This window comes from Musca vetustissima, unplaced genomic scaffold (genome assembly GCF_032173495.1).
Source record: "Musca vetustissima isolate MV318-11 ecotype Yass unplaced genomic scaffold, APGP_CSIRO_Mvet_v1 utg2742, whole genome shotgun sequence".
In the NCBI taxonomy this organism is placed as follows: domain Eukaryota; kingdom Metazoa; phylum Arthropoda; class Insecta; order Diptera; family Muscidae; genus Musca; species Musca vetustissima.
The window spans coordinates 141,061-163,585 of record NW_026880872.1 but is presented as its reverse complement, the minus strand read 5'-3'; the positions used below and the strand labels follow the sequence as shown (position 1 = coordinate 163,585).

At 34.2% G+C, this 22,525-nt stretch overlaps 2 protein-coding genes and 1 non-coding gene across 3 annotated transcripts; 1 reads left to right on the top strand and 2 right to left on the bottom strand.

Moving 5' to 3' along the window:
- Nucleotides 1–7,153: 7,153 nt before the first annotated feature.
- On the bottom strand, nucleotides 7,154–7,225 carry Trnad-guc (transfer RNA aspartic acid (anticodon GUC)). Its single transcript has one exon. It is a non-coding gene; the product is annotated as a tRNA-Asp (tRNA).
- Nucleotides 7,226–9,431: 2,206 nt separating this feature from the next.
- LOC133326767 (ubiquitin-like modifier-activating enzyme ATG7) lies at nucleotides 9,432–19,119 on the bottom strand. The gene is made up of 11 exons (XM_061535375.1): nucleotides 18,929–19,119; nucleotides 16,557–16,752; nucleotides 16,156–16,493; nucleotides 15,869–16,090; nucleotides 15,657–15,801; nucleotides 15,185–15,343; nucleotides 14,939–15,127; nucleotides 14,695–14,871; nucleotides 9,819–10,121; nucleotides 9,569–9,685; nucleotides 9,432–9,501 (listed from the first exon to the last, which is right to left on the bottom strand). The coding sequence occupies exons 1-11, from the start codon at nucleotides 19,117–19,119 to the stop codon at nucleotides 9,457–9,459; spliced, it is 2,082 nt and encodes a 693-aa protein (XP_061391359.1). The 3' UTR covers nucleotides 9,432–9,456.
- LOC133326769 (32 kDa beta-galactoside-binding lectin) lies at nucleotides 11,968–14,431 on the top strand. The gene is made up of 3 exons (XM_061535377.1): nucleotides 11,968–12,059; nucleotides 13,485–14,072; nucleotides 14,146–14,431. The coding sequence occupies exons 1-3, from the start codon at nucleotides 11,968–11,970 to the stop codon at nucleotides 14,429–14,431; spliced, it is 966 nt and encodes a 321-aa protein (XP_061391361.1).
- Nucleotides 19,120–22,525: the final 3,406 nt, after the last annotated feature.

Below are 22,525 nucleotides of genomic sequence, written 5' to 3'. Positions count from 1 at the left end.
TTTAGATATAGCTCCTAAATATATATTTTCTTTCGATTTTATGTAAATTGTGCACTATATATCTTTCGATTTGCACGAAATTTGGCACAGCGTACTGAATTAAGTCTAGAATGATGTGTGTTAAGTTTCCTGAAAATCTGTTCAGATTTAGATATAGCTCCCATATATATATTGCCAAATTTTATGTAATTGGTGCACTAACGTCCTTATATATCTTTGACTTGCACGAAATTTGGCACAGCGTACTGAATTAGGTCTACAATGATGTGTGTTAAGTTTCCTGAAAATCGGTGCAGATTTCGATATAGCTCCCATATATATTTTCGCCCGATTTAATGTAAATGGTGTACCAATGTCCCTATATATATCTTTCGATTTGCACGAAATTTGGCACAGCTTAATTAAGTCTAGAATGATGTGTGTTAAGTTTCTTGAAAATCGGTCCAAATTTAGATATAGCTCCCATATATATTTTCTTCCGATTTTATGTAAATTGTGCACTTGTGTGTCCGATAGCCACACAATTTTGTACAATGAACTGCAGTTAATCTCTGGTAAACCTCGTTAAAATCGGTTCAGATTTTTATATAGCTTCTACATATATATTTTCGTCCGATTTTACACAAAATTGACACAAATTTTGCACAAGGTACTGAAGTTAATATAACATAACGTGATTCATCAGTTGAATATGCCAAAGTGGTGAAGGGTATCATAGTCGGCCCCGTCCGACTTTACTACTTTCCTTACTGGTTTCATATAATAAGGTGTACATATTTTTTCAGAGACTTAACACGACGTTGACTATTTTAAAGAATATTTTTCAAGGCCCTAACAAGGTGTAGGTTTTTTAAAGTATATTTTCTCAAGGGCCTAACTGTCTTTTTTCACGCCATTTCTTTGTGGTGCTTTTTTAGGACAGCTCATTATTCAAAACCTATAGTTTCACTAGCCAAATTTTTTCTTTATTCTTAAAATAAGATTGATGTAATTTCATCTTTCTCAGAGCGATTCGGCGGTTTATTCGCACCACAAAAAAAAAAACAAGATTTTGGTCACAACCTCTAAACTTCGCTCAAAGCGTCTAAAATCACTCACTTTGCACTTTGAGTTAAAATAGTTGCGGCGCAGTTCAAGTCAAGCGATTGATTTCTAGACACCGCAAGCATAATTAATTTAAAATTCATAACATTTGTTGTTATTACAACAACAACAATAGTCGAACGGAGAAAGATGCTTTGGTGTTGTGTCTGCCTGTATTCGCTAGATAAGCCATAGACAATTTATGTGTGTGCGGAAAAGAAAACGTTGTAAGAAGCACAAGGTAATTTGAGGTCAAGTCTTTCTTTTTAAAGGGTTCAGTTGCATAGCTGCCCGAAAAAAATGTCAGAGTAGGTTTCGACCTTTTCGAGTCTTGTTTTTATAAGATTTTAGTTTCGAGACTTATTCCTTAAATGTTACTCAAATTTATAGCACTGATATACTTCTTCGTATTTGAGAGTTACAAATCCTCCCTTAACGCATATTTAAACTAAAATAGCCCACCATATTTTTTGAACATACCTGATGCTGCGACACTAATCCATTGACATTCCAGGCAGTGTACGTATGTGTATAATTGACCATTTAACTAATCCGGCTTGGAATGCCATTGTTCCCTTAACTTTGGCTAAGTGCAACGAAATTGACATTTCTGAAGATTTATATACGGCGGGGCAGGTGTTGTCATTAGGATCATCCACTTTCATTGTAGATGTCTGTGGTTGCTATGTAATGTGTCTCTGTGTGTCACGAATATGGATTATGTACAGTGGGACAGACAAAATGTCGGCAAAATTTAGAAAAATAATTGATTCGGTAAGCAGTACAACAAACCATGTAAACAGAAGTCGGATTAGTGATAAGGTTGCATGTGCACTAGTTACAGATTACAGAGCATTTACTCATTTGTGGATTGTGAATTCCTTCCACAAGGAGGGCGATTTTCCAACCTGAATGTCAATGACCCGCGAGAAAAATTTCAGAAGAATAATTCTCTGAAAAATTAAATGTGGAAATTTTTAAAATATTTTTAGAGGCTTATCACTGCAAATGTTATTAATTATCATAATTTTACTAAGCATCTCCATAAATCTCCATGCCGCCCTAAGCAATGGAAAAAATATTCTATAAAAAAATCAACTACGTTGTAAGCCTTAAAAAATATTTTTTAAAATCTACGCCTTGATGGTACTTTGAAAAAATATATATTAAAAATCTGCACATTTTTAAGCTAAAAATTGCTTTCTCGAAAAATCAAGTCCTCAATTGTCCTCTGAAAAAAATATTCTACTAAGAAGGCATCTGCTACCAATTTTCATGGGCATTGAAAGCATTGGTAAAAAATATTCTATAAAAAATGACTTAAGAGCTTAAAAAAATATTTTTAAAATCTCTCTATAAAATTATATACAAAACCTATCCTAAATACAAAACATTATCCTAAAAAAAATATTATCGAAAATCAAAACCTCAATTGTCCTCTGAAAAAAATATTCTACCAAAAAGGCATCTGCTACCAATTTTCATGGACATATTTGCCGCTAAACCCTTCATAAAGAAAGACTTGACCTCAAATTACCCCGTGATTCTTACACCGTTTTATATTTTCGCACACACATACATCGTCTATGCCACCAAAGCATCTTTCTCCGTCCGACTATTATTACAACAACACCAACAAATGTTATGAATTTTAAATTAATTATGTTTGCGGTGTCTAGAAATCAATAGCTTGACCTGAACTGCGCCACAACTATTTTAACTCAAAGTGCAAAGTGAGTGATTTCAGTCGGGTTGAGTGGTGTTTAAAGGTTGTGACCAAAATCTTGTTTTGTTTTGTGGTGCGAATAAACCGCCGAATCGCCGAAAGAAAGATGAAATTACATCAATCTTATTTTCAGAATAATAGAAAAAATGGCTGGTGAAACTTTATGTTTTATTGATGAGCTGTCCTCAAAAATCAGCCTAAGAACAAAATTCATTAGACTCAATAAAGTCCGTCTGAAAAATATTCTTTAAAAAATCAACGCCAAGGTAGGCCTCTGAAAAATATTATTTAAAAAACCAGTAAGGAAAGTAGTAAAGTCAGACTGGGCCGACTATATGATACCCTTCACCACTTTGGGCATATTATACATATGTATCCTAAAAGACGTCGCCTTTTCGATGGAACATTGACATGAAATTAAACAAACTTAAAGCGACTAACATCAATCCCTACACAGCCTACACATGTCATTCTGCTACCTATGCTAAAATCTGTAAATCGATTTAAAGCAAACTTGACACACGCTATTCGGTATGCTGCACTGTTTAAAATTTAATCTCAATCAAACACCCATTGATAGTTTGGTGTACAATAAACATGAATCGGGCGAAACTATATATTGGAGCTATATCTAAATCTGAACCGATTTTCCTGAAATTTAGCACACATCATTGTCAACTTAATTCAGTACACTATGCCAAAATTCGTGCAAATCTAATGATTTTCGGGGTCTTTGGTGCACCATTTACTTAAAATCGGCCGAAAATATATATGGGAGCTATATCTAAATCTGAACCGATTTTCCCAAAATTTAGCACACATCATTGTAGACTTAATTCAGTACGCTATGCCAAAATTCGGGCAAATCTAATGATTTTCAGGGACTTTGGTGCACCATTTACCTAAAATCGGACGAAACTATATATGGGAGCTATATCTAAATCTGAACCAATTTTCCCGAAATTTAGCACACATCATTGTCAACTTAATTCAGTACACTATGCCAAAATTCGTGCAAATCTAATGATTTTCAGGGTCTTTGGTGCACCATTTACCGAAAATCGGACGAAAATATATATGGGAGCTATATCTAAATCTGAACCGATTTTTTCCAATTTCAATAGGGTTCGTCCTTGGGCCAAACCAATGGGCTGTGCCAAATTTCATCCAATTCGGATCATAAATGCGACCTGTACTTTGCTCACAAAAATACATGGACGGACGGACGGACGGACAGACGGACATGCACAGATCGACTCAGAAAGTAATTCTATGCATATTCTCAAAAGGAACCATGGGTCTATCTCGATTATTTTTGCCTGTTACAAACATATGCACAAAGACATAATACCCTGTACCACAGTGTGGTGAAGGGTATAATCAACGCCAAGGTAGGCCTCTGATGGTCCTCAGAAAATGTATTATTTAAAAAATATTCTTTATAAATTGTAGGCGTAGTTAAGCCTTCGAAAAAAAATATTCTTTAAACAATCTACAATCCTGATAGGCCCTTGAAAAAAATATTTTTTTTTTAAATCTACTACTTGTTAGGCTCATGAAAAATTATTCTTTAAAATGCTACGCCTTTAAAAAATTTACGCCTTGTTGGACTCTTGAACAAATATTCTTTAAAACAGCAACGCCTTGTTGGGCACTTGAAAAATTCTTTAAAAATCTACAAATTGATAGGTCTCCGAAAAAATATTCTTTAAAAATCTAAGCCTTATTCGGGCCTTGAAAAAACACTTACTTACAGAACTTTCATTCCATAAGCCGAGCTTAGAAAAGATTTTCAGGCGCGTCGGTCTTTTGCGCAGTTTTTTTCTATTTAAAATACCATTTTTGGCAACGTTGTCTTCGACTTGATCTTTCCATCGTATCATTGGCCTTCCCCGTTTCTTAGAGTGTGAGTTTGGTCTGGCGGGAGGTGGCCTTGCTTTTAAATTGTTTGCTCAGATCATAGCAGCATCTGTTGACCATCACTATCCTTCTCCGAATTTCAAAACTGATGTCATAGGTTTTGTATATGGCGGTACCAAGGCATATAAAATCTTTGACTACCTCGAAGCTGTAGTTCTCAACTTCCACAGTTGGTCCGAAGTCTACTGGACGTTTTGCGCGTTGATACCATCAGCTTGGTCTTCTCGCCGTTTACAGCCAGGCCCACTTTGGCAGACTCTTTCTCAATTTGTTCAAAGGTGGCTGTTACCGCTCTCAGTGTTCTACCCGTTATGTCGATGTCATCGGCGTAGGCGAGTAACATGTGTTGTTTGGTGTACAGAGTGTCATTTCTGTTCACTTTTGCCTCTCCTATGACCTTTTCCAGCAGGATGTTAAAAAGGTCACACGACAAACTGTCATCTTGTCTGAATCCTCGTTCGATATTAAAGGGCTCCGAGAGGTCCTTTTCGACTTTAACTGCGGATCTTGTGCCAGTTAAAGTTATCCTGCATAGCCGAATTAATTTTGCAGGAATGCCAAACGCAGACATGGCTTTAAACACCTCTGTACGATCTGTATGTACCCAAAAATGGTCCAATAATGTCATTGACCATTGGCTTCAGTCGTTCACACAGTACGCTGGATAGCACTTTATATGCGATGGGAAGGAGACTTATTCCCCTATAGTTGGCACATATCGTCTTGTCTCCTTTTTTGTGCACGGGGCACATAATGCTGAGGTTCCAATCGTTGGGCATGCATTCTTCTAGCCAAATTGTACTAATCAGCTGGTGCATGCTCCTTACTAGCATCTGACCACCAGCCTTGAATAGTTCGGCTTGTAACCCATCGGCACCTGCTGCTTTATAATTCTTCAGCCGATTGATTGCTATTCTGACCTCATCTTGGCTAGGTGGTATACATTCTATAACATCATATATTATTGGTTCTGGGGTGTCCACCTCACTGCTACTATTTGATACCAGAAGTTTTTCAAAATGCTCCTTCCAGATCCTCAGCACGCTGTCTGTATATGTCACCAGGTTTCCTTCTTTATCTCTACAGGAGGATGTGCCTGCACCAAAGCCTTCGGTTTGGTGTTTTACCCGTTTGTAGAATTTCCTGACTTCATTCTGACTCCTGGACATCTCGATTTGCTCACGCTTGCTCTTTCATTTTTTTTTTTCTGAAAATACGTTTCTCCTCTCTCCTTTTCTCCCGATAATTCTCCATCTCGTTACGTGTTTCTACTGTCTGCAGGGTTTCCCTATACGCTGCGTTTTTCATATCAGTAGCATTACGACACTCCTGATCGTACCACGGGTTTCTTGATGGTGGTCTTTGGTACCCAAGTGTTACTTTTGCTGCAGTTTGTATGGAGTGGGCAATTCTCAGACATTGTGCTTCTATATTATTATCGGGACCAGGGGTGCTTTCGTCAAGCAGTTGGGTAAGTTGAATCGATATTCGCTCCCCGATCGATCGTACGTCTAAAACACTGGATGAATGCCTTCCGTCAATCACAACATGATCGATTTGATTTCTCGTTGTTCGATCGGGAGAAATCCAGGTGGCCTTGTGTTTATCGAGATGCTTGAATCTGGTGCTGCTAACTACCATGTTTTTTGCTGCCGAGAAGTCATTCAACCTCATGCCGTTGTCCGATGTTTCTTAATGGAGGCAGACTTTTCCGACGGTGGGGTCAAAGATATTTTCCCTTCCGATTTTTGCATTAAAATCTCCTAGCAGAATTTTAATATCATGGCCAGAGCTGTTTCTGTTGAGATGAAAGAGGGACCAAGATAAGCATGGACTTAGCCAAGTTAAAGCCAATCAGAGCCGTTGCTTGGTATCCATCATCCACTACGCCACCCGCCTTGAAAAAATATATAATCTTGTTAGGATCTACGCCTTGTTAGGATCTTGAAAAAAATATTCTTTAAATAAACGCAAAAACAAAAAATCTTTAAAAAATCCCTTGTAAAAAATCTTTAAAAAATCCCTTGTAAAAAATCTTTAAAAAGTGTACGCCTATGTAGGCCTCTGAAAAATATTCCTTAAAAAATCTAAGCATGGAAAATATCGCTACAGTGCCATCTACATTCAGCTTTTCTTCGCATTCCAACTACATCTGACAAATGTCCTTAAAGCTTTTAATTAAAAAAGCTTCAGCTTCGAACAAATTGGTAACACAATTAATCCCATAAGAAACAGCACAATAGCAGAGTGTTTAAACTTTTGCTTCGGAACACAAACTAACCGGGTTCAATGCTTTTACAAGAGTATAAAAATTAAAAAAAAATAATTATTTTTTCAACTTTTTTAATGGAATAAATATAAATAATAATAAATAAAATTACAAAATAGTTTTGCTGCTGCGTCTACCGCAACTTTCGACGTAAACTCCCCGACGGGGAATTGAACCCCGGTCTCCCGCGTGACAGGCGGGGATACTAACCACTATACTATCGAGGATTTCTGTACGATGGAATTTCGTTAAAGGACAAAAGGACACAAGAACTTCGCACAACAAATGATTAATGAAAATTTCACCTAAATAATGACATAAATTCCCATTCCCATTATACTAGGAAAATAATGGACCACAAGTTCCAATATAAGAGTAGGAAGATAAAAATATTGTCAAACCCAACAAAAAATTATTTTGTTTTTGTATTCAAATTATACCTCGTCTTCGTTCTATGCGAAAGCTGGCCCCATTTAAAGATTTTAACTCAAAGTGCAAATTGAGTGAATTTCATGACCTTAGGTTAAACAATTTGTTGATAACTAATGTCTGGGCCAAAATATTTTTTCTTTCATTACCATCTTCGTGGCTTACATTGATGTGAAATGATGTAGTGTTGTTGTAGTTGGAATTTCATGTTTTATTCATAAGCGTATTTTCTATACCGTAGACAATTTGTAAATAACAAAAAAACGAGATTTTTTGCCCCAAACCTTTAAACTACTCAGCCCAACTGAAATCACTCACTTTGCACTTTGAGCTAAAATGGTTTTCGGCACAATTCTAGTCAAGCGATTAATTTTTAGACACCGCAAACATAATTAATTTAAAATTCATAACATTTGTTGTTGTCGGACAAAAAACGATGTTTTAATGTGACGGTACTCAGCAGATAAGACATCGGGAATTTGTATATGCGAAAAACGAAAACGTTTTAAGAATCACGAGGTGATTTGATGCCAAGCCTTTCTATTTGAAGGGTTTAGCCGAAGCTGAAAAAAAAAATTTGTTTAAGCATAGTAGATTTTTTAAAGAATATTTTTTCAAAAGCCTAACAGGACATATATTTTTTAAGGAATATTTTTCCAAGGAAATATTTTTTAAAGCGTAGAATTTTTAAAGAATATTTTTTTTTAAAGCCAAACATGGCGTTGATTTTTTAAAGAATATTTTTTCAAGGCGTATATTTTTTTAAAGAATATTTTTTCAAGGCGTATATTTTTTTAAAAAATATTTTTTCAAGGCGTATATTTTTTAAAGAATATTTTTTTCAAAATCCTAACAAGGCGTAGATTTATTAATGATAATTTTTCCAAGGGCGTAGATTTTTTAAAGAATATCTTTTTCAAGGCGTCGATTTTTTAAAGAATATTTTTTCAAGGCGTAGACTTTTTAAAGAAGATTTTTTCAAGGCGTAGACTTTTTAAAGAAGATTTTTTCAACACTTCACTTGTCCAAGGCTTCACAGGCGTAGATTTTTTAAAGAAGACTTTGTCCAAGGCTTCACAGGCGTAGATTTCTCAAAGAAGACATTTTCCTAGGCTTCACAGGCGTAGATTTTTCAAAGAAGACTTTGTCCTAGGCTTCACAGGCGTAGATTTTTCAAAGAAGACTTTGTCCTAGGCTTCACAGGCGTAGATTTTTCAAAGAAGACTTTTTTCATGGCTTTGCAAGGCGTAGATTTTTCAAAGAAGACTTTGTCCTAGGCTTCACAGGCGTAGATTTTTCAAAGAAGACTTTGTCCAAGGCTTTGCAAGGCGTAGATTTTTGAAAGAAGACGTTGTCCTAGGCTTCACAGGCGTAGATTTTTCAAAGAAGACTTTGTCCAAGGCTTCACAGGCGTAGATTTTTCAAAGAAGACTTTGTCCAAGGCTTCACAGGCGTAGATTTTTCAAAGAAGACTTTGTCCAAGGCTTCACAGGCGTAGATTTTTCAAAGAAGACTTTGTACAATGCTTCACAGGCGTAGATTTTTCAAAGAAGAATTTTTTCAAGGTTTCGCAATGGCTTCAAGGCTTTGCAAGGCGTAGATATTTCAAAGAAGACTTTTTTTCAAGGCGTAAATTTATATTTTTTAAAGATTTTTTTAAGTCATATACATATATTTCAAAGAAATAAATAAATTGAATTGAAATTGAATATATTTTTAAAAATTCTTTTTTAAGAACCTAACAAGGAATAGTTTTTTTAAGAAGGCCGGAGATCTGTTCGTATCACACGTTTAAATTTGTAATATACCTTTATTATCACTTTGTTTAGAAGTATAAATAGACATACATATTGTATATATAAATAAATTGCAAAAGTAGTAAGAATAAATAATATGATTGCAATGCATATTCTTCTTCTCATTGGTCATATTCACTAAATGCCATTTAAAGCAAGGAATTTCAAATAAAATTTGCCTTGAATTAAATCATATTTTTTTGGATAGAATATTTCGTTGTTATTGAACAAATTTAATCATCCGATAATTCCATATCCGAGTCATTGAAATCAATTATCTGAAAAACAAAAACCAAAATTATGATTATTTAAATTCTACAATTATTTTTCAGAATGACTGCCTACCTCATTTTGCAGTTCCTTGTAATCGGAAATTCCCGTCAAGTCTTCCAAATATTTGGCCGATTCAAAAACTTTGAATAGAAATTCATTGCCGTTCGTGCGATATTCATTTAAAACTTTCTGTAAAAGAGGAAAAACATATTCAGATTTCATAAAATATTATTGCGAGATCTGGCACTGAAACTGTTCTTCAATGAAATGGATTTCGTTAAAGAACATTTTCATCATTAAATGACCTCCTGTGACCACTCACCTCTGAACAAGCAATACATTGTACAAATTTCTGTGTAGCCGGTAAAATATTTTCAAAATTACTCAGCAATCCGCGTATGGAATGTGGTATAATACCCAAAATACCTTCAGGTATTTTGTTATCAAATTGTTGTGCAGATGCTGTTGTGCTGCTGGCGGTTGTGGCATAATAGGCCGGTGCCAATTCTTTTAGAGGATGTTGCAATAGGGAGACCAGTAGTTCAACAGCATAACTGGCGGCAATATTCGAGACTCCCGGTCGAGTTACAGTACATTGTTGATCCAGGGTGCGATCTTTAAGGGACTGAAAGAGAAAAAGAAAAGAAATGGAAGATAATGCGAGTTGCTAAGCCTCGGGAAAAATATGCTATTTAAAAAATCTGCGCCTTACTAATCCTTGGGCCCTAGAACTTTGCAAACATATTGTGTAAAAATCTACTTCTTGTTAAGCCCTAGGACTTTGCAAAAATATTATGAAAAAATCTACTTCTTGTTAAGCCATAGGACTTTGCAAAAATATTATGTAAAAATCTACTTCTTCTTCAGCGCTACGACTTTGAAAGTCTTCTTTAAAAATCTATGCCTGAAAAAGGTCTTCTGTAAAAAATCTACGCCTTGTAAAGCCTTGAAAAATGTCTTCTTTAAAAAATCTACGCCTTGTGAAGCCTTGAAAAAAGTCTTCTTTAAAAATTCTACGCCTTGAAAAAGTCTTCTTTAAAAAATCTACGCCTTTTGAAGCCTGAAAAAAGTATTCTTTAAAAAATCTACGTCTAGTGAAGCCTTTAAAAAAGGCTTCTTTAAAAAATCTACACCTTGTGAAGCCTTGAAAAAAAGTCTTCTTCAAAAAATCTACGCTTGTTAGGTCCTTGAAAAGTCTTCTTTAAAATAATCTACGCCTAGGTCTTTGAAAAAAAAAACATTCTCCTAAAAATCCAGGCCCTTGAAAAAATATTCTTTAAAAAATCAAGGCGATAGGCCCTTGACAAATTTACCTTTAACAAATCTACGCCCTGTTCAGCCTCAGGAAAAAATATTCCTTAAAAAATCAACTCCCTTTTAGTCCTCTGAAAATGTTTCTTTAAAAAGTACTCGTTGATACTCCACAAATTTGTTAATTATTTTACAAAGCCTATAATAAAAAACAATAAAATGATTGCTGGTGCTATTTGCGTTAATATATAAATAAATCAGCTGATGATCAAAGAGAAGAGACACCAGATGACATGCTTGGACAACAAAGAGTCTCATCTCTTACCAATTATATTAATGAACTACAATAAGAGAGCGCCCACATTGTTGGCCCCACCACAGATTGTCAGAGACCCCATTAACAATTGTTTGATATCAAGAGAAATATGAAAAAGAGATATGTAAACAAAAATTCTTAATGAAGCATGTCTTCCTCGCTCTGTCTCTTCCTGTTCTCTGTCTCTCGCTTCACCTGTCTATCTGTCTGTTTGAGAAAACTTGAATGGCTGGCTGGCTGCGTGATGGGGTTTGTCTGTCTGCTGGCTACGCAGCAGAGTTCAAATGCATTAAAAACTTTGAAGAGGAAATCTTCCAGAAAGTGTTAAATTAGAATTAAACAATAAATAAATTAAAGCAAATAATTAAGTGAAAATAAAAGTGTTGTGCTCTGTTCTTTTAAAAAGCATAGAGAAAAACAAATTTAAACCGCTATTGGATAAGTGTAATTATTGGTTTTCTTCTTCTTCTTGTCATTTTGATTAGATAAAAAAGCAACAACAAAAACAACATTGACCAAAATACAACTACAAAAACTGATAACAACAAATATTTTATTGTTGTAGTCAATAATAACAATACTACTGCGAACAAAATATCGTAGAAATTTGTGTGCTTCCCTTTTGGATGGATGATTGGAAGAATAGAAACGCGCAGTCAGTTCACAATTTAACGCTGGAGAGGAAGGCACAATCGACTGGCGGAGTCTAATTTCAATTTTGTTTTCAATTGGGTTGCTGTTGCTATTGTTGTTGCAATCAAAGCGTCACATCCATTACAGCGAGTGTGTGTGCAAAAGTCCAGAAACCATTTGCATTTGTTGATATCGATCGATGCATGTTTGAACAAGTGTTTTGTTTTGCAACAAATCAATAAATAATAAAAAGGAAACAAATCAAACAAAAATGTTAACAGAATTTGCCGGCAACTTAGCTCATCACCTGGAATTTGGCCATGCCCTGGAAATTGTGGCCAAAACAATAGATGGTGCTTCAAGGTGGGTATTCATACATTTTTTCTGCTCTGGAATTACTTGAGGTCTTATTTTTTATTTGTTTCTTATCAAACAAAAAAAACCCCGAATCAATGATAAAGAAAATATTATGGGGATAGTTGTCGTTGATGTTGTATGACGAATAACAACAAATATAGGTGAACTATTTATTCACTGCCAGGTAAAAAAATGTCACAGATTATGAAATGTTATGATACCGATTTGTACTAAAAAATATTTTTGTTTGTTTTACCATTGAATCGATACCAACCATAATGGAAAGGAAATAATAAAAAGTAATGAAAACACTCATCATGGCACGATGAAAAAAAAACTGGACACAAATCTTCCTAAAACGGAAACTTTATAGACAAACTGAAGGTATTCTTTATTGACGAGCTGGAGACAGATTTTATAGAAGAGCTGAAGGAGTCTTTATAGAGAGCTGTAGGCAGTCTTTATTGCTGGCTGAAGTCAGTTTTTATCGACATGCTGAACTCCATTTTTATAGACGAAATACAGACCAGCTTCGACAGTGGTATTTTTTATAGAACAACGAGGATGGAGGTTTCTTTAGCTTTGAAGGTGGTCTTCTTTATAAATTAGCTCTAAGGTTCATATTTTTAATATGTTCTGAAGACGGTATTCTTTATAGGCCATCTCCGATGGTGTATTCTTTAAAGACAAGCCCTGAAGGGGCCTTCACTATAAACCAGGAAGTAGTCTTCTTCTATAGACCAGCTCTGAAGCTGATCTTATAGACCAACTCCGACTGAACAACTAGGATGTAGGTTTTCTTTAGCTTTGAAGGTGGTCTTCTTTATAGATTAGCTCTAAGGTTGATATTTTTAATGTGTTCTGAAGGCGGTATTCTTTATAGGCCGTCTCCGATGGTGTATTCTTTAAAGACCAGCCCTGAAGTGGCCTTCACTTTAAACCAGGGCCTAGCAAGCCGTAGATTTCAAAAATAATATTTTTTCAATAGCCTAACAAGGCGTAGATATTTTAAGAACATTTTTTCAAGGAACTAACAAGGCGTAGATTTTTTAAAGAATATTTTTTTCAAGGGCCGATTTTTTTAGGCGTAAATTTTTTAAAGAATATTTTTTCAAGGCCCGATTTTTTAAGGCGTAGATTTTTTAAAGAATATTTTTTCAAGGCCCGATTTTTTAAAGAATATTTTTCAAGGCCCGATTTCTTAAAAAATATTTTTTCAAGACCCGATTTTTTAAAGAACATTTTTTCAAGGCCCGATTTTTTAAGGCGTGGATTTTTTAAAGAAATTTTTTTTAGGGTCTAACAAAGCCCAGAAGAATATTTTAAAGAAGAAATTTTTAAAGTATAGTTTCTCAGAGGCCTATCCAGGCATTGTAATTTTTTTTTTTAAGAATATTTGTTCTATATAATCTTTTTTTTCTTTCATTTCAGATTTAATCTTTCGTTGATGACTTGCAAATCGATTATCAATCCTCAAGCCGACATTGGTCTACGCATTTCGGTATATTTTCGTGAAAATTGTATTGTACGAAATGCACGCATCGACGGTCAATGGGGTGAAGAGGAAGTCGAAAATATTAGTAAATATTCACAACCCAATCCCATTGCATCGGGTGATTTCTTTATGATCTATATATTGTGTTGTGAAGATAAATTTCACATTTCGATAAATAGTATACCATATTGTACGTTCAATTATCGTCTGCCATTGGAGACGCTGCGATCATTGGAATTGAAAGATCAAATACAGGCTATCAAACAGGTCGATCATCGGACGGTATTTCCAAATCCATGGCCACCAATACACGCCAGTGATTATTTCAAGGCATTCAGTAATGATGCACCGATACTATTTAGTCCGGGTCATGTCATCGTTATGACCGCCAGATGTTTTGACAATAAAAAAGGACAATTTATAATTAAGTTTATGGACACGGATACGAAGCGGGAAGAGTTACACTTTAGTGTACGATTTAATGAGAAGGTGGTGGTGCGAAATGGTCATGATAGTAAAAACGAGTGAGTATTAGGAAGATAATGATTTTGTTTTTTTAATTTTCTTTTTAATTCGTTGTCTATTTGTTGTTTGCAGATTTGGTCCCGAAGAACGCCATGGCGGTTTTCCCTTTGTCTTCAATCAACAATTCAAGTTGGCCATTGCCTTTACAGAACGTGAATTCCTTACAGCCGTCGATGGCTATAATTTCTGCAGCTATGCCTATCGTACAGCAAATATTCTACAAAAATTGGTTGGCTTCAAGATCGCCTGCACAAATGGTTTACACATGCACATAACGGGTGTCGATCATGTCCAAATGGGTGATCCCATGTGTACGGGATTTGAAAAATATACCCGTTTTGATTTTGAATGTGCCTAATAATCAGGTGTCTTTTTTTGGTTTGTTTGTTAATTTTTGTTGCCAAAATTCTATTGTTAAGAACCATTATTATTATTTTTTATAATATAATAAAGTAAGTTTAAAGTGGAGATGCATGCACTCTTTATATAAGAGCTAAAGGGAGTGATTGAGGCAGTCTTTATAGACGATATGAAGGGAGTCTTTATATACAACATGAAGGGAGTCTTTATAGACGAACTGAAAGGAGTCTTTATGAAGATTATATTTAAATATATACTTACATTTCCTGGTGCCGTAACATCATTACAAAAATAACAACCCAACTGATGGCCGGCAATACATTTTAAATTATCCACCAGCTGGTCATCTTTAGCATCTTTTGAAATGCCAGCTGTTCTAGTTGCACCATGCCTTTGCACTAAATAACTATCAAAACCAAGAGCCGAATTGATTACAATCTGAAAAAAAAAGAAAATTCAATAATTCTCTCATCTATTAAATTTTCTCTTACACCTCCAGTCTAACCTTTTCATATACCGCTCCCAATAATGTTGGCAGCCAACGACTTTCTCTGGAATCGGTAAGCAGAAACAGTACATCATGTTCCTGGACAAGTTGCTTTAATTTATTCAAATCTTTTTCCGTTTGTTCTTTCAATGATTCACCCACGGTATGACCAGGCATAGGAATTTGAATTACATGTCCGGCAGATATCTGAAAAAAATTAATTTGTTTTATTGAAATCGTTTTGTGGTGTACTTGTACACTTACAGTTCCCGGATTAATTTTCTTCATACATGCAGCTGCAGCATCAGCTTTCATAACATCACCCTTAACGGCATCTTCAAATGTATAGAGATATTGACGGACGGGATTGGCCAGACCAACTTTGCCATTATCAATGAAAGTTATGTGTTTAAAGCCCCAGCCCTGAAAAGAAAAAAAATAGAAATGGTTTATAGAAACTCTTTTCAGAGACATATCAAGGCACAGATTTTTTGAAGAACACCTTTTTCAAGTAGATTTTTAAAAAGACTTTTTTCAAGGTTCATAAGGCGTAGATTTTTATAGAAGACTTTTTAAGGCTTCAGAAGGTTTAGATTTTTAAAGAATACTTTTTTCAAGGTTTTACATGACTAAGATTTTTTCGAGTAGATTTTTTAAGGCTTCACAAGGTGTAGATTTTTTAAAGAAGAACATTTTTAAGGCTTCGCAAGGCGTAGATTTTTTAAAGAAGACTTACCAACAACATTCGTGACACAGCACATCCCAGCGTACCGGCACCAAATAGCAAACATTTGGTCTTAGCTATAACGTCTAAATTCAAGTCGGGCAATAGACGCCATTTCATTAATTTTAAATTTAAATTAATGGAATTTTCGGTGAGTCTGAAAATAACAGGAATTTAAATTCATATTTCAGTTTTCAATACTATGATCTTTTTTCAAAACTCACAATTGTGGATCCATACTATCACGCATTGATACCATACGTGGCTGAGGTTTTTGATTTTTATTCAATTCCCAGCCGACAAATTTCAATTGATCAACATCGGCATCATCATCGAATTGGCATGGTTCGGTTTGTGTTATTTCCCATAGCAATGATGCGTCCAAATTCATGTGATTATCGTAGCGTATACCAAGGAATTTGAGGCGTTTCCCTAACAAGATTTTGCTGTACAATATATATGAAAATTAAAGTCATATTTGTTGCGGACTTCGTACCTTGACTTCCCTTACCATTTGTATAAAATAAATGCCACATAGATACGCATTAACCACGATGGATGTTCGTGTTCACTATTATCGGCAAAACAAAAGTAAATGTTATCCAAATCGTTGGGCGATGTTTCATTCTGCAGAGTAGAAACAAATTCTTTTAATGTTAGGCATTTCTCTTGTTCTTCAGTGGCTTGGAAAATAAAGAAAATTCCAAACTCCTCCTCATTAACAAGGTATTTCTTTAAATTCTCTTTTAGGAGTTGGGATATTTTTTCTCCAGGTTTTTCAACATTCAACGTGGGTGTCAAGGGGCAGGGGAAACCAAACCAATAATAATAATTGTGAGATTTTAAATCCTGGAAAATTTAAAATTAATTAATTACTGTATTTTATTTTGGGAAAAAGAAATTTGGACTCACCGCAAAAGAGAGTACAAAAAATCTGGCCAATAAGCTGGGGTCATCGAGGACAGCATCCGTTTTAAAAGCCTCTATTAGTTTGAGGCCTTCAGTTTTCATCAAGGCATTTTTGTCACAGGTTTTAAATTCTTCAATGGTGTTTTTATTGTAGACAGTACCATGGGATTTGTAGCAGAATTTTGGAGCCTTGAAATCACTGGAAAAAAGAAGGAAATTAATTCAGATTAATACAAAACATATTAAAAAAAATTACACTGCGGGTTTTCAGAAAATACTAGTAAAAAAAAACTACTGTTTGAGGCCTAATCCCAGTGAAGCCTTGCAAAAGTTTTCTTTAAAAAATCTACGCCTAGTGAAGCCTTGAAAAAAGTCTATTTTAAAAAATCTACGCCTAGTGAAGCCTTGAAAAAAGTCTTCTTTAAAAAATGTACGCCTAGTGAAGCCTTGAAAAAAGTCTTCTTTAAAAAATTTACGCCTAGTGAAGCCTTGAAAAAAGTCTTCTTTAAAAAATGTACGCCTAGTGAAGCCTTGAAAAAAAGTCTTCTTTAAAAAATCTACGCCTAGTGAAGCCTTGAAAAAAGTCTTCTTTAAAAAATCTACGCCTAGTGAAGCCTTGAAAAAAGTCTTCTTTAAAAAATCTACGCCTAGTGAAGCCTTGAAAAAAGTCTTCTTTAAAAAATCTATGCCTAGAGAAGCCTTGAAGAAAGTCTTCTTTAAAAAATCTACGCATAGTGAAGCCTTGAAAAAAATCTTCATTAAAAAATCTACGCCTAGTGAAGCCTTGAAAAAAGTCTTCTTTAAAAAATCTATGCCTAGAGAAGCCTTGAAGAAAGTCTTCTTTAAAAAATCTACGCCTAGTGAAACCTTGAAAACAGTCTTCTTTAAAAAATCTACGCCTAGTGAAGCCTTGAAAAAAGTCTTCTTTAAAAAATCTACGCCTAGTGAAGCCTTGAAAAAAGTCTTCTTTAAAAAATCTACGCATAGTGAAGCCTTGAAAAAAGTCTTCTTTAAAAAATCTATGCCTAGAGAAGCCTTGAAAAAAGTCTTCTTTAAAAAATCTACGCCTAGTGAAGCCTTGAAAAAAGTCTTCTTTAAAAAATCTACGCCTAGTGAAGCCTTGCAAAAAGTCTTCTTTAAAAAATCTACGCCTAGTGAAGCCTTGAAAAAAGTCTTCTTTAAAAAATCTACGCCAAGTGAAGCCTTGAAAACAGTCTTCTTTAAAAAATCTACGCCTAGTGAAGCCTTGAAAAAAGTCTTCTTTAAAAAATCTACGCCTAGTGAAACCTTGAAAACAGTCTTCTTTAAAAAATCTACGCCTAGTGAAGCCTTGAAAAAAGTCTTCTTTAAAAAATCTACGGCTAGTGAAGCCTTGAAAAAAGTCTTATTTAAAAAATCTACGCCTAGTGAAGCCTTGAAAAAAGTCTTCTTTAAAAAATCTACGCCTAGTGAAGCCTTGAAAAAAGTCTTCTTTAAAAAATCTACGCCTAGTGAAGCATTGGAAAAGGTATTTCTTAAAAAAACTACGCCTAGTGAAGCCTTGAAAAAAGTCTATTTTAAAAAATTTACGCCAAGTGAAGCCTTGAAAAAAGTCTTCTTGAAAAAATCTACGCCTAGTAAGCCTTAAAAAAAAGTCTTCTTTAAAAAATCTACGCCATGTAAGGACCTTGAAAAAAGTCTTCTTTAAAAAATCTACGCCTTGTAAGGCCTTTGAAAAAAGTCTTTAAAAAGTCTACGCCTTGTGAAGTCTTCCTTAAAAAATCTACGCCTTGAAGGCCTATTATAGCTGATTGGACTTCGACTGAATAGTCTTATCTCTATAGAAAAGCCCTGAAAGGTACTCTGCCTGTAGACCTCTCCGTGTCTTCAAATTAACTTAGAAAGTTCTGCATGTTTTTCTTTTGACAGGCGTTGAACACATCCCTATGCTCTTGCTCTTGGGAGAACTCTGACGGATCTTTTGTCCAAAGAAGTACTCTGAAAGGTGATTGGACTCTACAAAAACTAATCCCCTGGGCCCATAGCATATTGCTTTGTAATTTGACTTCATTAAATCGGCAACAAATGCATAAAGACATATGAAGGACATTTTGTCAGGACAATGAACCATTCATTGGCTACACACATACAATATGTGTGACAAACTGTGCTAACTATGCACTACTGCATGAACCCTTAGCTATCCTCCGTCTATATTCATCGCCTAGACAACAGAGTACACAATGGAATTAACTCAGCAAATAACAACAACAACAGACACCAATAAGATAAAGTGCAATTGCATTATTGTCCCCCTCTCATATTTTGTTATAACAAAGAAATCAGACGCCATCACCAATCAAAAACATATATCCCCCTTCTATTTCACAACTTACCCATTAAAGGCCGTATAATCGATTTCCAGCAGACATGATTTGGCATTACGATTTGTGTAGTAGCCCCAAATGCTTCGGGGTTTATCATCGAGACGATCCAAATCTAATTTAATTTCCGATAATTTATGCCAAAAGGTGGGACTGACAAACGATTGGAGGGGTGCAAATTGTAGAATTTCTCCGGATGACATTGCTGGGCGAGATAGCTTGAAGTACTTCGACCGACTAATAAACTGACGAATGTTGTTTATCACTCACTGAGATGTTTGTATCAAAACAAATGCTTCTTCTTGTTTTGACCCCCTCCAAGGGGGTCTTGGGTATTCTAAGTAAAATGATAACACACACACCTACACATATGTACAATCATATAGGCAACAGCTGTTTGTTGGTTTGTTTAGAATGCAGTAAAATGAAAGAAGTAATGAAATATAAACCAATGCTTCTTCATTCTAGAAATGCCATTCATCGGGGAATGATGACCACTGTTTTTAAGTTGGGTATAAACTAACGATCAACATTTAAGACAATTAAATATAGGGAGTTTAACAGTACGTTTACATTTATCCGGATTTCGTTAACCCAGTGGGTTTCAATTGTCATTTCCTTTGCATATATGCCAAATAAATCCTCATAAAGTAGGTTAACCCGGTAAAAAGTTCTAATGTACAAGGAGTTTAATTTTTTAAAAATTAATCAGCAATTAGCATTAAATATAAAAGAGTAATTAAAAATCAATATAAAAAGAAAAAATAGCAATAAATTACAATTAATTGTAGTGGTCATATGCCCTAAAGGTGACTAATATTGATAGTTTTTGCTAAGAACATTCACTACCCAGTGAGAATCCAAAATAGCAAATTACAGTCAATTCGTTAAAAACATACCGAAAATTCCTCGAGAACACAAATAATGAGTGGTACCCTTGTATGTAAGCTATCCTGAAACTCGGGCTAATAATAATTTTTTGAAGGGAAATTTTTTACGCAATGAAAACCCAAAATATCAAATTAGCTAAAAAACGTTTTCAAAGTCACAACTGTTAGTAGAGAGATATGCTGACCAGTGAAAACCCCAAGGAAAACCAGAGGGTTTTAACAAAAATCTCAAAGATCCTGGGATTGCGATTTCAAGAGAAGCATATATAAATCCACATAGAATTTTATTCTAATAAGGAATATATATTTTTTCAAGGGGTCTTTGGTAAATATATCGAGAGGTTGTAAACGGAAATCGCTGCTGATGTTTTATCCATAGTTAGGATAACTGATAATCCATAGTAAAAAAAATAAAACAAAATTCAAAACGTTAAATTAATTTCAAAACAAAAATAATTATTATTTGTATAATACAACAAGTGACTTAACACAAAAATGTTTTTTTTTTTTTTAAATATATATAAAAAATCGAGAGCAAATGATGAATCGAAGTAGCTGACTAAACTAAACCTTTTTGCGTTTATTAGAATAGGTTTTCTGAAAATAAATAAAAAAGAAGATGAATATTAATTTTTTGGTTTATATAAACGTAAACATTTTATTTCAAATTTAACAAAGGTGTGAACAAAATGGAAAATACAACAAACAAACAAAAATTAATAATAAAATATATAACAAATTTAATATGAATAAAATATTTGGTGATTATTGATGATAGTGATACAATTAATACGGTAATATAGAGAGATTCATTTATTTAAAACTAAATAGAGATATTTCTACAGGGGTTTTTATTTTTTCGATATAACGAGGAGTGAATTGTTAAAAAAATCGAAAGTAAATATGGCGTGGATTAAAAAACAGATTTTTCGAAAGTAAATAAGGCATAGATTTGGAAAAAAATCAACAAGGCGTGGATTTTAAAAAATATATTTTTTTTCGAAAGTCCACAAGGCGTAGTTTAAAAAAATAAAATATTTTATCGAAACGCTACAAGGCGTGGATTTAAAAAAATATATTTTTTCGAAACTCCACAAGGCGTAGTTTTAAAAAATAAAATATTTTATCGAAACGCAACAAGGCGTGGATTTAAAAAAAATATATTTTAAAATAGGGGCTTATAGGCCTTGGAAACATAAACATATTTTTTTAATAAATCTACGAATATTTACGACCCTGCAAAAATCTTTAAAAGTAGATCTATTAAGATATATTTTCCAAGATCCTCAAAAAAATTCTTTAAAAATGTAATAATAAATATTCTTTAAAAAATCTTCGCCTCTCCAAGACCTTGGTGAAATATTCGTTAATAAATCTAGCCTTTTGTAGTTTAAAAAATTGTCTTCAAAAAATCCTCTGATTTTTAGGGTTTCAAAAAAAAAAAAAAAATATTCACTAAAAAAATCCCACGTGTTTCAGGTCTTTAAAATATTCTTTTTTTAAAAATAATGACTTTTTAGACCTTAAAAATTATTCTTTAATAAATCTAAGCCTTTTATAGGCATTTCAAAAATATTCTTTAAAGATCTGCCCTTTATAGGCTTTGAAAAAAATATATTCCTTGAAAATCTACGCCTACAAAATTTTTTGTTATTAAATCCACGCCCGTTTGAGGGCCTTTCAATTTTTCAAAATCCTACGGTTGAAAATTTATTCTCCATAAGGCCTTGATAAAAAATATTCCTTAAAAATCCTCATCTCCTATTGGCCTTGAAAAATATTCTTTTGCACTACTTACTTATTGGCTTTGAAACCATATTCTTGAAAAATCTGAATTTTTATAGGTCATGAATAAAAATATTCTTTACAAATCTAGACTTCATATAGACCTCGAATAAATATATATTTTTTTTCAATCTACACGCCTTATAAGCAGGGTGCATTTGCCCGAGAAAGAGTGTATTTTAATCATTCTCCGCACCCTTATAAGCCTTGCTAATAAGCCTTGAAATGCTCTTTAAAAAATCTCCAAATCATATATTCTTTACAAAATCCCCGCCTATATAGGCCTTGACAAGAATATAATTGAATACTTTTTTTCTTAACATTTTTAGATAAGCTTCATTTCTTTCGATGCATAGATTTTTAAACAAATACATTTCTTGGCTTATTGGGCCGATTTTTTATATTGAATTTACATTCTTCTGTTCTCTCCCCTTTCTCATTATTGTTGAAAACTATCAATTCGAAATCCCTTGCCTTTTCAGTCTATCCTTCAAAGCTTTTGCATTTGCCAAAATGTTGCTCGGTATAGCCTCTGTTAATGGCTTAAAAGGACAACGTTTATGCTGTTCACAGGAACATGATTTGTCCCTTGTTGTACAATTCGAAAATTCGGAATTATGTTCGTTAAAAGACAACTGTCCACAACAAAATGGTATTGCATTATCCAATAATGCATTGAGAACGTTACAACGTAAATCGCCCTGGGCGGTGCGGGAACGTTGAAAACGATAATAATGATATTCTTTGAGATCATTGAGAATAGCTTGAAAATCACTGCGCAATGTCTGAGGCCATTGGTTGGAGATTAAGGCATAGAATGATGTTTGTAAAAGTTTCGTTTTGAAATTATCACCACCACCACCACCACTGCTAATGACGGCTTCGAAATATGTGGTGCCATAATTGGTTGTGGGTAATTGATATTTTAAAACAT